The sequence below is a fragment of the Mercenaria mercenaria genome, chromosome 3, assembly GCF_021730395.1.
Source record: "Mercenaria mercenaria strain notata chromosome 3, MADL_Memer_1, whole genome shotgun sequence".
Classification (NCBI taxonomy): Eukaryota; Metazoa; Mollusca; class Bivalvia; order Venerida; family Veneridae; genus Mercenaria; species Mercenaria mercenaria.
Genome location: NC_069363.1, coordinates 24665247 through 24680338, shown reverse-complemented (window position 1 = coordinate 24680338; position 15092 = coordinate 24665247). Strand labels below are relative to the sequence as shown.

The 15092-nt window shown below is 37.7% G+C and overlaps 1 protein-coding gene and 1 long non-coding RNA gene across 5 annotated transcripts in view; one reads left to right on the top strand and one right to left on the bottom strand.

The window, feature by feature from the left end:
• The window catches only part of LOC123525242 (probable global transcription activator SNF2L2), a 79316-nt gene that overhangs the window by 17064 nt on the left and 47160 nt on the right, over positions 1 to 15092 (top strand). For all 4 annotated transcript variants that reach the window (XM_045304122.2, XM_045304121.2, XM_045304123.2 and 1 more), the window contains 9 exons: positions 1585 to 1717; positions 3416 to 4178; positions 5875 to 6150; positions 8619 to 8949; positions 9313 to 9439; positions 10482 to 10655; positions 12929 to 13102; positions 13356 to 13532; positions 14031 to 14155. In XM_045304122.2, the coding sequence (XP_045160057.2) occupies positions 1634 to 1717; positions 3416 to 4178; positions 5875 to 6150; positions 8619 to 8949; positions 9313 to 9439; positions 10482 to 10655; positions 12929 to 13102; positions 13356 to 13532; positions 14031 to 14155 (2231 nt within the window). In that variant the 5' untranslated portion in view covers positions 1585 to 1633. Of the gene's footprint in view, positions 1 to 1584; positions 1718 to 3415; positions 4179 to 5874; positions 6151 to 8618; positions 8950 to 9312; positions 9440 to 10481; positions 10656 to 12928; positions 13103 to 13355; positions 13533 to 14030; positions 14156 to 15092 lie in introns of those variants that run through there.
• LOC128555530 (uncharacterized) lies at positions 40 to 838 on the bottom strand. Its single transcript, XR_008370130.1, has 2 exons — positions 753 to 838; positions 40 to 199 (listed from the first exon to the last, which is right to left on the bottom strand). It is a non-coding gene; the product is annotated as an uncharacterized LOC128555530 (long non-coding RNA).

Genomic DNA, 15092 nt, shown 5'->3' with positions numbered 1-15092 from the left:
ATCCTCAACAAGCGGGTATTGTTCTTTCTACAATTCTGATTTTTTTTGACGTGTCATTTTATTCCCGAGAAATGCATGAATTACTACTATATGCAGTTTATGTTCATCTCTCTACGGATATCATACTGCTGAACCCCAAGTGTTTAGCTTCATAATTTAATTCTGATAAACAGAATATCTCTGGTGTTTCTGTTGTGATCTGAAAAAGAAAGAGTAAATCTGTCGTAATATAGCCCTTGAACATAAATTAAACACTGTTTTTACTGACATAAACGTTCATTGCTAAATACTAGTTTTGCTGGTATGACAACCGAAGTACCATGCGTCAAAATAAATTGAAAGGCTACATATAATTAAGTCAAACACGATGCCACACGGGTGGTGAGCCGGGAAGTGCATCGTTTTACCTGGTGAACCGGGAAGGCGAAATTTTATATTACTGATTTCTTTGAAACTATAGATTCCAATAATTAATTAAGGTATCACTGACCTCTGTTTGCCATGAAAGAACACCCGTCAAGGCATTTAGTCATTAGAAATGCATGAAAACTCTTTTTATGCGATATAATATGGTGTGGTGAATGGGGAAGTGTTTCCATGAAGTGCATTGTGCTCGAATGTTCACTTAAACGTAAGACTTTCTTGAAAAATGCAAACGTCAGTGATAAACTAGAGACACATGCGGGTACTTTAGACTATATGTCATTTCCAAATCTATTTGTTACCAATGAAATAATCGCAAGTTTACTCACCGAATCGAGGTGTTTTGACATAAAAAAGCCGCATCGGGAAGTGTTGCGCGCACCTGTTGATGACGTACTATACCACCCCTGGTAATGAATCCTTTTTTTTTTTTTTTAAATGAGAGGATGCACCAATCCAGTCTAAGAAAGTGGTATATTTACAGATTATAGATCTATAAATTTACAGATTATATAAGATTTACAGATTTTTCAATTTATAAATTTACAGACTAAGTGTATGAAAACTGCTGAAGGTACATTTGGCCGCAAAAATCACAGCTTGAAATTAATTGATTTTTCTATGGTAGACTTAAATAAAGGTCAAAATTTGTGAATTTCAGTCATTGCTGCTGTCTTTGATTTTTGTGAAAAAGCCAAAAAAATCAAAGCCAGAAGGTCTCAGTTGTTATCAAGTCTGTGTAAGGTTATTCTACAAAGTGGTGGCAGGAAAAAGCTGTGTTGACATATGGGGCTGTTTATTTTGTCAAAGAGAGCTGTGTTCATCCAATGTAAGGACAGAACTTGTTCAAGTATCTGGTACCTTGACATGAAGCTTAGAGATTTAGGCATGGCCTTTCAAATTAAATATTTATCTCAAGTTCAAAAGATTCAGATCACAAGGTGCAAATGGTTAAAAAATTGTGATTACTGCAATCAGATTCTGTCATAATTATGATGTTCAAATAGCTCTATGCTCATATTGAAGTCTTGAGGGCAATAGATGTGATATATTATCATATATACTAAACATTATTAGTTAAATTATAAATAAGTTTGCCACTAGTACATACTATTACCGGTATTATAAAAATGAAATTTAAAGAATTCTTTTTAATTTCAGAACATTACGAGGGGCAAGAAAATTATTGTAGATTTAAAACTGGCATAGAATGGCATCAGGAGATGGGAGTCCTATGACAACCCCACCACCTGGACCAGCCTACACACCAGATAACATACAGAGGATGCAACAGGTGCCTTGACTTGAATAATAATTGCAGTTTGTTTCTGTGTAAATAATATTAGTATTAAAGGGCATTGCATGTACTTAATTAAAACATAGTGAAGTATAAATTGGTTCAGATGAAAAAAAAGTAGAGAATTGTTTTACTCTTTTTAGCTCGCCTGGGTTTAGGGTTAGCTATTAGTATAAGTGAATGGTCTGTAGTCTGTTGTCAGTCGTCCAGTCTATTGTCAACACTTTTACTTATTAGAACAATGTTACATCTTCTTCTGTGAAACTCATGATCAGAATTACACTAAACTTGGTCTGTAGTAATCTGGCATGGTCCCTCTCAAGTTTGGTCAAATGGAGGCACTTTGCTCTTCCAGGGACCGCTAGAGCGAAAAAAAGAAAAACCTTTAAACAACTTCTCATTAACCCATTGATGGATCTTCATCAAACTTGGTCTGTAGCATCATTGTAAGGTCCCATGGCTCTCAACTTTGTTCAAATGAAGCACTTGGCCTCTTTTGGGGCCGCTGTGTTAAAATAGAAAAGGCTTTTAAAAACGACTTCATCTCATCTGCTTGATGGTCTGTAGCATCGTTGTAAGGTGGTCACTCAGATGTGTTCAAATGGGAGCAATTAGCCCCTTTTAGGGGTTGTTAAGAGTTAAAAATAGAAAAAGATTTAAACTTCTTCTGATGCACTGCTTGATGGATCTTCATCAAACTTGGTCTGTAGAATCATTTTAAGGTCCTCTCTACACTTTGTTCAATGGGGACACTAAGCCCCTTTTAGGGGCTGCTAGAATCACTTGATTGGTAGAATTATTGTAAGACTTTCTCTCAAATTATTCAAATGAGGACAGATGTCCCTCTTTAGGGGCGGCTTAAGGTAAACCATAGAAATACAATTTAACAGCTTCTTCTCATGAAGTGCTTGATAGATTTTCATCAACTTGGTCTGTAACGTCATTATAAGTTCCTCTCTCAATTTTATTCAATTTTATAGGGGTCACTAGAGCTAAAAATAGAAATACCCTTAAATGACTTCTTCTCATGAACTGCTTGATGGATCTTCATCAAACTTGGTCTGTAGCATCATTGTAAGGTCCTCTTCGAAAATATTACAAATGTTAGCATTTATCCCCTTTTTAGGGACAAATAGAGCTAAAACTATTAAACAACTTCTTCTGATGAACAGGTTTTGGATCTGCATCAAACTTGATCTGTGTTATCATTGTACAGTTCTCTCCCAATGTGTTTAGTGGGAACACTTAGGGTCCCCTTTTAGCGGCCACTAGCCCAAAAAATAGAAATACCTTTAAACAGCTTCTTCTCATAAATGGCTTTATGCATTATAAAGAGACCTTCCAAAGCACCATGATCCATTGTCTGTGTGTAATTTTTTACCCAATTTGAAAGCATATAGTGTTTGAACTGTTTGCCATCTGTCACGCTAATTATGTAATCAACTACTGCTGCCTCAGGAACTTTTGACATCTGGAGCGTATTATGGTCCTCTTCTAACGTTGCACATTCTCTAGCCAGTTTAAGCTATAAAACTCAGATGAGCTATCAAGAGTCATCACAGCCCTCTTGTTAAAATTGTGTATAGCTAAGTGATTACAGATAGAAGTAATGTTTCTAATAGTTAATAGCTCGCTGGATTAATCATTACTTGTTACTTATATTTCATTTATATGTTAATATTTCTGTATTTTTAGAACATCAAAATGGAAGAAAAAGGAATGTCCCCTAATCCCCAGCAGTATGGTAGTCACATGCAAAGACCAGGTGGAATGCACCCACAAGGAATGCAAGGTGGTCCGCAGGGTATGCCTGGACCCCAGGGGATGCAGGGTCCACCAGCTGGACCAGGTGCATCCCAGGGTATGCCTGGAGCGCCCCAAGGAATGCAAGGTCAGCAAGGAATGACTGGTCCTCAGCAGATGCAAGGTGGACCACAAGGTATGCAGCCTCAGGCAATGCAGGGACAACAGAACATTCAGGGCTCGGGACCACAAGGAATGGCTAACATGCATCCACAGGGTATGCAAGGAGGTAATATGGGACCCGTCCCAAATATGAGTAATCCAGCCATGGGTGGACCCAACATGACTGCCCCAGGTGGTCCAGGTATGGGACGGCCTGGAATGCAAGGACCAGGGCCTAATATGGGAGGATACATGAACAATCCTGGAATGATGAGTGGAAACCAGAATCCAAACATACCTTCAAGTGGGGCAATGGGACCTGGCTCTAACATGCAGCAAGGTCAGCATATGGGACAAGCCATGGGGCAGAACATGCCAGCTCCTGGGTCACATATGAGTGGAAACATGGGTGCCCCAGGGCAACAGGCGCCAAATATGGGCAACCAGATGACAAGACCACCAAGTGGTGGACCGGATGGACAACATATGAACATGGGACAAAGTCAAGGGGGTGCACCAAATCCAAATATGGAGGGATCTAATTATAACCAAGGTATCGGTTGTAAAAATAGTTTCAAGATGGATTCATCAGGGGTGTGATTCTTCCTCGTTTTAAACAGAAAAGTTTGAAAAAAAGCTGTCAGATTTGGCAAGATAAGTGCAATTATTAGGTGTAGGGGGTATCCTCTTATTTCCTTGTTTTTGGTCAGTGGGCAATCACATCCCTGTTCATGTTGTATGATTATCATAATTATGTCTCCCACCACACAGTGGTGTGGGAGACATTTTGATTTACTCCTGTCTGTATGTATGTCTGTCACAAAGCTTGTCCGCACTGTAAGTCGAACATTTCTTATCCGATCTTCACCAAACTTGAACAAAATGTGTTTGACCATAAGACCTCGGCCAAGTTCGATAACTAGCCAAATCCGCCCAGGCTCTTTGGAATTATGGACCTTGACAATAATTAATGAATCACCTAGACTCATAAAAATTCTGAAGTATTCATTCTAAAACATGCGCCAAAAACCATACATCTTGTCCACACTCTAAGTCGAACATTTCTCGTCTTATCTTCACCAAACTTGAAGAAGATGTGTTTGCTAATAAGTCCTTGGCCAAGTTCTATAACTAGCCAAATCGGCCCAGGCTCTTCAGAATTATGGCCCTTGACCATAATTTCTAAATCACCTAGACTCATAAAAATGCTGAACCATTCATTCTAAAACATGCTCCAAAAACCATTTATCCTCATCACCTAGACTCATAAAAATACTGAACCATTCATCCTAAAACTTGCTCCAAAAATTACTGATTTTTTTTTTATTATTCAGATGATTAGGCAGTTGTGGGAGACATGCACTTTTCTCAAAAGCAGCTCTAGTTTTATATTAACATTATCATGGACACTATTTGGTACTTTTATTCCAAAGTCATGGTTTTGTGTACCGAAATGAACTTTGACCTTAAGATTGACCTAGTGACCTACTTTCACATTTCTGTAGCTACAGGCTTCAAATTTAGACCACATGAATAGGATTGTGTACCGAAACAAACTTTGACCTTGACATTGACCTAGTGACCTACTTTCACATTTTTGAAGGTACAGGCTTCAATTTTGGACTCGTGCATAGATTTGTTTCTGAAGTGAAATTTGACCTTGATTTTGACTTAGTGACCTACTTTCACATTTCTCAAGCTACAGCCTTCAAATTGGACCATTGCATAGTTTTGTGTACCGAATTAAACTTTGACCTTAAGATTGATCTAGTGACCTACTTTCACATTTCTCAAGCTACAGCTTTCGAATTTGGACCACATGCACAGTGTTGTGTACGGAAATGAAATTTGACCTTGAGCTAGTCAGTAAGTCTTGAAATTTGGAAAAATTACTGATTTTTTTTTTATTATTCAGATGATTAGGCAGTTGTGGGAGACATGCACTTTTCTCAAAAGCAGCTCTAGTTTTATATTAACATTATCATGGACACTATTTGGTACTTTTATTCCAAAGTCATTGATGCACTTATATAAGTGTTGTTGTTTTATTTTCTTGTCCTTTTGGATCACGAGTCCATTCAATACTTGCATAACAGAGTTCAGCAAAATCCGGTGCTAAGGGATTGGAGGAGTGTTGCACTTATCTCTCATGAATGGACTCCGTCTAACCAATTATTATTTTGCTAGGTTGCATTCTGTGCTACCAAAGGACCTTCTTACAGATTTTATTTGTTATATGAATATTTTAGGCGTGGGTATGCAAGGCAGAAATGTAGGACCAGGTTCAGGGAATCAGATGGGCACACCAGCGATGAACCAGATGGGAGGACCACAAGGTCCCGGAAACCAGATGCCTGGCCAATCACCAATGAGGAACCCAAACTTCATGCCACAGCAGTTACACCAGCTCAGAGCACAGATAATGGCATATAAGTTGTTGTCAAGAAACCAACCACTTCCTGATCAGTTGAGACTTAGTTTGGAAGGAAAAAGGACATTTCAGCCTCCTATGCCAAGACCACAAGGTATAATCATTTCATAAATACCACTCTGAGAGGTCATTAGGACCAAGGTCAAGATCACACTAAGATGTCAAAGGTCATGGTCGGAGCATTTTAACATGGCATCTGGTGGTAATGATCACCTTGGATGATATTTCTAGTTGTATTAATAGTATACATGTACATGTATTCTCTTAAAAATCATAATTCCTAACTTAATATTCATCATGAATAAGGATGTCATTATATTGAAAAGAATGTTGGAAAGAAATGATTTTATATACTATAATCATTTAAGAATTGTCATTTGATATGTGATATCATGAAGATTCATATATATTTTCATGGTTGTGGCCAGAATGGCTATTTCTTTGGGATATGAATTTGAGGATTTCATATTTGAATTTAATATGAATTGGGATTTTTGAGTAACCAACATGTGTTTACAATTTAAAGATGAGGGTACTTAGATTTTTAGCCCACCATCATCAGATGGTGGGCTATTCAAATCACTCTGCGTCCGTGGTCCGTCGTCCGTCCGTCCGTCCGTCCGTCCGTCCTTCCGTCCGTTAACAATTTCTCGTTATCGCATCTCCTCAGAAACTACCAGGGGGATTTTGACCAAACTTTGTCAGAATGATGTATTGGTACCCTAGTTGTGTCCCTCTGAAAATCAGACTGGTTCAACAAATGTTTAGTAAGTTATGGCCCTTTGTTTATTTCTATAATTTACATAGATTTATATAGGGAAAAACTTTGAAAATCTTCTTGCCCAAAACCACAGAGCCTAGGGCTTAGATATTTGGTATGAAGCATCATCTAGTGGTCCTCTACCAAGATGATTGAAATTATTTCCCTGGGGTCTAATATGGCCCCGCCCCGGGGGTCACATAGTTTATATAGACTTATATAGGGTAAAACTTTGAAAAACCTCTTGTCCAAAACCACAGGGCCTAGGGCTTTGATATTTTGTATGTGACATCATCTAGTGGTCTTCTACTAAGATTGTTCAAATTATCCCCCTAGGGTCAAATATGGCCCCGCCCCGGGGCCACATGGTTTACATAGACTTTTATAGGGAAAAACTTTGAAAATCTTCTTGTCCAAACCACAAAGCCTAGGGCTTTGATATTGTAATGTAGCATCGCCTGGTGGTTCTCTACCAAGTTTGTTAAAATTATCCTCCTAGGGTCAAATATGGCCCCGCCCTGGGGTCACATGGTTCATATAGACTTATATAGGGAAAAGCTTTTAAAAACTTCTTGTCAATAACCTACAACATTCAAATTTGGACCACATGTATGGTTTTGAGTGGCAAGATGAACCTTGACATGAGTTGACCTTGATTTTGACCTAGTGACCTACTTTCACATTTTTGTAGCTACAACCTTCAAATTTGGACCACATGCATAGTTTTGTGCACTGAAATAAACTTTGACCTTGACATTGACCTAGTGACCTACTTACACATTTTTGAAGGTACAGGCTTCAAATTTGGACCACATGCATAATTTCGTGTTCCGAAATGAAATTTGACCTTGATTTTGACCCAGTGACCTACTTTCACATTTCTCAAGCTACAGCCTTCAAATTTGGACCACATGCATGGTTTTATGTACCGAAACAAACTTTAACCTTTACATTGACCTAGTGACCTACTTTCACATTTTTGAAGGTACAGGCTTCAAATTTGGACCACATGCATAGTTCTGTATTCCAAAATAAAATTTGACCTTGATTTTGACCTAGTGACCTACTTTCACATTTCTCAAGCTACAGCCTTCAAATTTGGACCACTTGTGTAGTTTTGTGTACCGAAATGAACTTTGACCTTAAGATTGACCTAGTGACCTACTTTCACATTTCTGTAGCTACAGGCTTCAAATTTAGACCACATGCATGGTTTTGTGTACCGAAATGAACTTTGACCTTAAGATTGACCTAGTGACCTACTTTCACATTTCTGTAGCTACAGGCTTCAAATTTAGACCACATGAATAGGATTGTGTACCGAAACAAACTTTGACCTTGACATTGACCTAGTGACCTACTTTCACATTTTTGAAGGTACAGGCTTCAATTTTGGACTCGTGCATAGATTTGTTTCTGAAGTGAAATTTGACCTTGATTTTGACTTAGTGACCTACTTTCACATTTCTCAAGCTACAGCCTTCAAATTGGACCATTGCATAGTTTTGTGTACCGAATTAAACTTTGACCTTAAGATTGATCTAGTGACCTACTTTCACATTTCTCAAGCTACAGCTTTCGAATTTGGACCACATGCACAGTGTTGTGTACGGAAATGAAATTTGACCTTGAGCTAGTCAGTAAGTCTTGAAATTTGGAACACTCGAAAATGGCACATTGGTGGGCGCCAGGATCACTCTGTGATCTCTTGTTAAGTTATTGGTTAGCTGTGCCTTTACCAACTGATAAACATGGAAAATGATTTCTGAGGTTTCTGTCAGTTAGCTGTTTTTGTATTGAAGTTGACCAGCAACAACAGAGCATGAGGATGCAGCACCAGCAGCCTCCCCACCAGCCCCAGTCCCAACAACCCCAAGCCCCACCTATGCCTCAACCTCACAGTCAGTCACAGTCACCTGTAGCCTCCACATCAGCTCCTGCATCACAGACAGTTCCCCAAGCTGGACAACCCAGCACAACTCCACCCCAGCAGAAGTTAGGGCCAGGTGGAACACCACCCAATGCGTCTATGCAGGCTTTGATGAGTATGCAACAGAAACAGAACAGAATTGCACCAGTGACAAAACCTCTTGGACTGGATCCGATTGAGTTACTTAATGAAAGAGAAAATAGGTATTTTATATCATATTTCACTTGTAGGTTTTCTGTTCAGTTAGTTTGGTTTCATTGTTGGAGAATTTTATTTTTTAAAGCTTTAAATACTATGTGTAAATATTTTTCCTGATCATTTTATATCTCTGTTTAAAAGTGATGTTTAAAGCATTTATGCAAAGAAATTATATGAACAGTTACACGTATTTAAATGGTTGTTGTACTAATAAAAAAAAGTAAACTAAGTGAAATGATATTGCTGCATGTGATAGACACTTTCTGTTTTGATAAAAATATAATGACGTAAGCTTCTTGTCATAAACAAAGGTTAAAATGAGGTATCAAAAAATATTTTTTAACACTAAACTGAAACTTGAATTGCAGGATTGCAGGCCGTATATCATCTCGGATCAAGGAATTGCAGAATATTCCTGCAACATTGCCAGATGACACAAAAACTAAAGCTACAATTGAATTGAGAGCACTTAGATTGCTTAATTTCCAGAGACAGGTACTTGAAGCTTATTTGAACTATAGTATTTACTGCTATAGTTATTTTTGTGTGTAAATAACTGTGCACTGATTTTGTTGGTGCTTTGTGGTTTGTTTGATCTACCTGTATACACACATACCTGCATTAGGGGTTACCTGTATGTGAAATGACCCTGCTTAATTGTTGAAATTCCCTATATAATGATTCTTTATATAGCGTGACCCTGTCGAACACCCTCACTAGCTAGTAGAAAAGTCAGCAAAAGTCGATATAACAGTCACAAAATCTCTTATGTTATGTGGTAATATAACAAGGTGTCATTTGTTTTACAGTGTTATTGTAAATAAAGCTCAGATAAAAGGGAAAAAAGTGTGAGATAACAATTTTAATTTATTTCTTTCTTTCAGTAAATTTTTTGTTAGCGTAAAGCCCAGTTGGCACAAAACTGCATGAAATCAAAGTATCTTATGCATCTATGATAGTTGATTAAAACAATTGTCAAAACATTTCCAAGCGAAGTTATTAATATAATATTAAAGCCGTTATAAAAGGATGTCAGAATTAAAACTGAAAGTTATCATTTATGAGACAGTATCCATTTCTTAAGAAAGGGAAGAGGAAGCCATTATATATTTTGGAAAGAGAAACTTCTTCGATCAGTTGTGTGTGAATTTTGTGCATTTAAGATAGCATAACATACAAGAACCTGTGCGTTATTATACCACACAACTTGTGATCATAATAAGCATAATTAAGTTATAAACCACTGTTGGTCACCTGTCCATAGTGGCCACTTTCTGTCAGTCCCAATGGCTTCTATAAACAAGTTAAAGTGTATATACAAAGATTGTCAGAGAATTATCCACAAATACAGAGATAATTATGTTTGGAAAATTGAGACCGAGTATAGAAGTTAGGAAGATGTTTCTCCTAGAGACAGAGGACTGGGTATTTATTGGAGTCTTTTTCAGCCAGATGCACGTTTTCTATATGTACATTTTATTTGTGCATATGATTTAATATTCTTAGTGTTCAAAATTAAGAATGTTTTCCTTTTTAGTTACGTCAAGAAGTGGTTGCATGTATGAGAAGGGACACTACCCTTGAAACAGCATTGAACTTTAAGGCTTACAAGAGGGGTAAGCGTCAAACATTGAGGGAGGCAAGATCTACAGAAATACTGGAGAAGAAACAGAAAATGGAACAGGAAAGAAAAAGACGTCAAAAACACCAGGTCAGATTATATACAAGAATTTTGCTACAATTCAGTTTGGGGGAAGTGTTGAATTGTATATTCTCAGTGTTAGAAGATATATTACTTTTTTAGCCCACCATCAGCAGATGGTGGGCTATTAAAATCACTCTGCGTCCGTGGTCCGTCCGTCCGTCATTCCGTCCGTCCGTCCGTCCGTTAACAATTTCTCGTTATCGCATCTCCTCAGAAACTACCAGGGGGATTTTGACCAAACTTTGTCAGAATGATGTATTGGTACCCTAGTTGTGTCCCCCTGAAAATCAGACTGGTTCAACAATTTATGAGTGAGTTATGGCCCTTTGTTTATTTCTATAATTTACATAGATTTATATAGGGAAAAACTTTGAAAACCTTCTTGTCACAAAACCACAGAGCCTAGGGCTTTGATATTTGGTATGAAGCATTATCTAGTGGTCCTCTACCAAGATGATTCAAATTATTTCTCTGGGGTCAAATATGGCCCCGCCCTGGGGGTCACATGGTTTTAAACAGACTTATATTGGGAAAAACTTTGAAAAACCTCTTGTCCAAAACCACAGGGCCTAGGGCTTTGATATTTTGTATGTGACATCATCTAGTGGTCTTCAACTAAGATCGTTCAAATTATACCCTAGGGTCAAATATGACCCACCCTGGGGTCATATGGTTTACATAGACTTATATAGGGAAAAACTTTGAAAATCTTCTTGTCCAAACCACAAAGCCTAGGGCTTTGATACTTGTAATGTAGCATCATCTAGTGGTTCTCTACCAAGTTTGTTCAAATTATCCCCCTAGGGTCAAATATGGCCTCGCCCCGTGGGTCACATGGTTCATATAGACTTACATAGGGAAAAGCTTTTAAAATGTTCTTGTCAATAACTAAAACATTCAAATTTGGACCACATGTATATTTTTGAGTGGCAAGATGAACCTTGACATGAGTTGACTTTGATTTTGACCTAGTGACCTACTTTCACATTTCTGTAGCTACAGCCTTCAAATTTGGAGCACATGCATAGTTTTGTGCACTTGAAAAAACTTTGACCTTGATTTTGACCTAGTGACCTACTCTCACATTTTTGAAGGTACAGGTATCAAATTTGGACCATATGCATAGTTCCGTGTTTCAAAATGAAATTTGACATTGGTTTTGACCTAGTGACCTACTTTCACATTTTTGAAGGTACAGTCTTCAAATTTGGACCAAACGCATAGTTTTGTGTTCCGAAATTAAATTTGACCTTGATTTTGACCCAGTGACCTACTTTCTCATTTTTCAAGCTACAGCCTTCAAATTTGGACCACATGCATGGTTTTATGTACTGAAACAAACTTTGACCTTTACATTGACCTAGTGACCTACTTTCACATTTTTGAAGGTACAAGCTTCAAATTTGGACCACGTGCATAGTTCTGTATTCTGAAATAAAACTTGACCTTGATTTTGACCTAGTGACCTACTTTCACATTTCTCAAGCTACAGCCTTCAAATTTGGACCACATGCATAGTTTGTGTACTGAAATGAACTTTGACCTTAAGATTGACCTAGTGACCTACTTTCACATTTCTGTAGCTACAGGCCTCAAATTTAGACCACTTGCATAGGATTGTGTACCGAAACAAACTTTGACCTTGACATTGACCTAGTGACCTACTTTCACATTTTTGAAGGTACAGGCTTCAGATTTGGACCACATGCATAGATTTGTGTTCTAAAGTGAAATTTGACCCTTGATTTTGACATAGTGCCCTTTACTTACACTTTCTCAACCCTAAGCCTTCAAATTCGGCCCACTTGCATTGTTTTGTGTACCGAATTAAACTTTGACCTTAAGATTGATCTAGTGACCTACTTTAAAATTTCTCGAGCTACAGCTTTCGAATTTGGACCACATGCACAGTGTTGTGTACGGAAATGAAATTTGACCTTGAGCTAGTCAGTAAGTCTTGAAATTTGGAACACTCAAAAATGGCATTTGGTGGGCGCCAAGATCACTCTGTGATCTCTTGTTTTGAAGAACAGCTCCTTTTATTGTTGATGTCAGATCCTAGGACTTTTCAAGTCTTGACGTTAATGTAAAAACAGTTCTGTTGCAATTTCAAGTAATGGCTAGATGATACATCTTGAATTATATTTTATTTATGTTTATGTTTCACTTTTTTCCAACCATTCCTTTGCTGTATATGACAATTGAGTACATAAAAAGCTGATTTAAGTTATATACAAAAATATGTTTTATTTGTACTTTAAAGATGAATTGTATTACAGGAATACCTTAATGCTGTACTTCAACATGCTAAGGAGTTCAAGGAATTCCATCGGTCAGTCTCGTCAAAAGTCAGCAAGTTGAACAAAGCAGTGTTGATGCATCATATGAACACAGAAAGAGAACAGAAGAAAGAACAAGAAAGACTCGAGAAGGAACGTTTACGCAGACTTATGGTAAGTATCTTTTTGCACCTAAATGTAGAATGTATTGCTAAATTTTTTTATGTCACTTTCATATTTTTTGGAGTCTGAACTTAAGATAATAAAGTAACCTGTGTATGATGTACGTGTCATTTTGATGACAAATAAGAAAACCCAGTATACAGAATAACCTGTAACCTTTGTTGTCTCTTGTCAGGAATAGTGCAATTTACTGTTACTAAACTTAATGTGTGTATTAATAACATGTCAAAACTTTGTTTTGTAGGCAGAGGATGAAGATGGTTACAGAAAGTTGATTGATCAGAAGAAAGACAAGCGTTTAATGTACTTGCTGCAGCAGACGGACGAGTATATTGAAAGTCTGACGAAACTTGTTGAGCAGCATAAAGTGGAGCAAAAGAAAAAATTACGTAAAAGAAAGAGGAAAAAGAGGAGTGAGGAGGTAACTCTGTCAAGATTTAGACACATATTACTAGAGGAAAAAAATCTGTATATTTTTCAAAGGAAAAGAAGTACTTACTTGTTTCCACATCATAGCAATGTCAGCAGTTGGTTTCAAGTCTCAGAGTTGCCTATGCTCTCAGATCCATATGAAATCATGAACTCTGTATAGAGTGTCAAGAGAGGGCTTACCTACTCGACCTATTTCTACATTGAAGTCTGCAGATAGGGGAATTCCAATTTCTCTTTTAAAAAAATCCTGCTCTCATTGTATTGCAGATCTCTATAAATTTAATTAGAATTTGTGATTTTTGTGTTAACAGCCAGGAATTCCTATAGGGTAAAAATGTTGTTTTAATACGAATGCTTGTTTATACCTCTGAAAAACAAAGTTTAGTGGATATATTTGAGTCATCTTACATTGGATCAAAGCTCAAATTTCATGTAAGATAATCTGATATTCCAGTAAAAAATACATAACTTGTGACTATGTTTGTAGGAACAGGCGGTTAGTGGTGAGGAAACACGTGTTCCTGTCATAGAGAAGGAAACTGGTAAAATTCTGACAGGAGAAGATGCACCATTGTCCAGTAACTTGAAGGAATGGTTGGAAATGAATCCTGGGTATGTGACTTGGCATTAGATTACAGGGGTTCCATTTGAACCGGGACCCCGGGTCTGGACCCGGGAGATTTTCAAAAGATGCTCAAAGGACCTTGCATGATACTGGCCTGTGCGTCACTTGGGACCCGGGGGCATTTTCCTTTGATAATTCTTTCTCTTATCATTCATTTCCTGCCATAAAACTATGTCCACAAATAACTCGTGAATTCCAAATAAACACTCTCGGTCACTGAAAGCACGCATACACTAATAATAATATGCGTGACGTTAAGGCAGTAAGGTATGGTAGGCGGAGTTAAACTACCATTGACAGGCGATCACAGGGCTGGACTTGTCTAACAACAGCTTGTAAGCAACACAGTCAACACTGTGTTTGTGAATCAAAAGATGTGAAAAATTGATAATGTGTGTAATAAACAACATCCGTTATTGAAAAGAGGGGAGTAAATTTGCAACAATATTATTTGATTAGGCAGTCAATTGGCAAAAATTAGATAACTGAATAAAAAAAATCGATGTTTGTGTACTTGATAATGATTTTATGAGCGGATCGGCCGTGATGATATAGCAATTTTTAGCTAACCTGTCACAAAGTGACAAGGTGAGCTTTTGTGATCACGCGTCCTCTGTGCGTGCGTTTGTAAACTTTTGCTTGTGACCACTCTGGAGGTCACATTTTTCATGGGATCTTTATGAAAGTTGGTCAGATTGTTCATCTTGATGATATCTAGGTCAGGTTTGAAACTGGGTCACGTGCGGTCCAAAACTAGGTCAGTGGGTCTATCAATAGAGAAACCTTGTGACCTCTCTAGAGGCCATATTTTTCAATGGATCTTCATGAAAATTGGTCAGAATGTTCTCCTTGATGGTATCTAGATCAAGTTCGAAACTGGGTCACGTGCGGTCAAAATCTAGGTCAGTAGGTCTAAAAATAGAA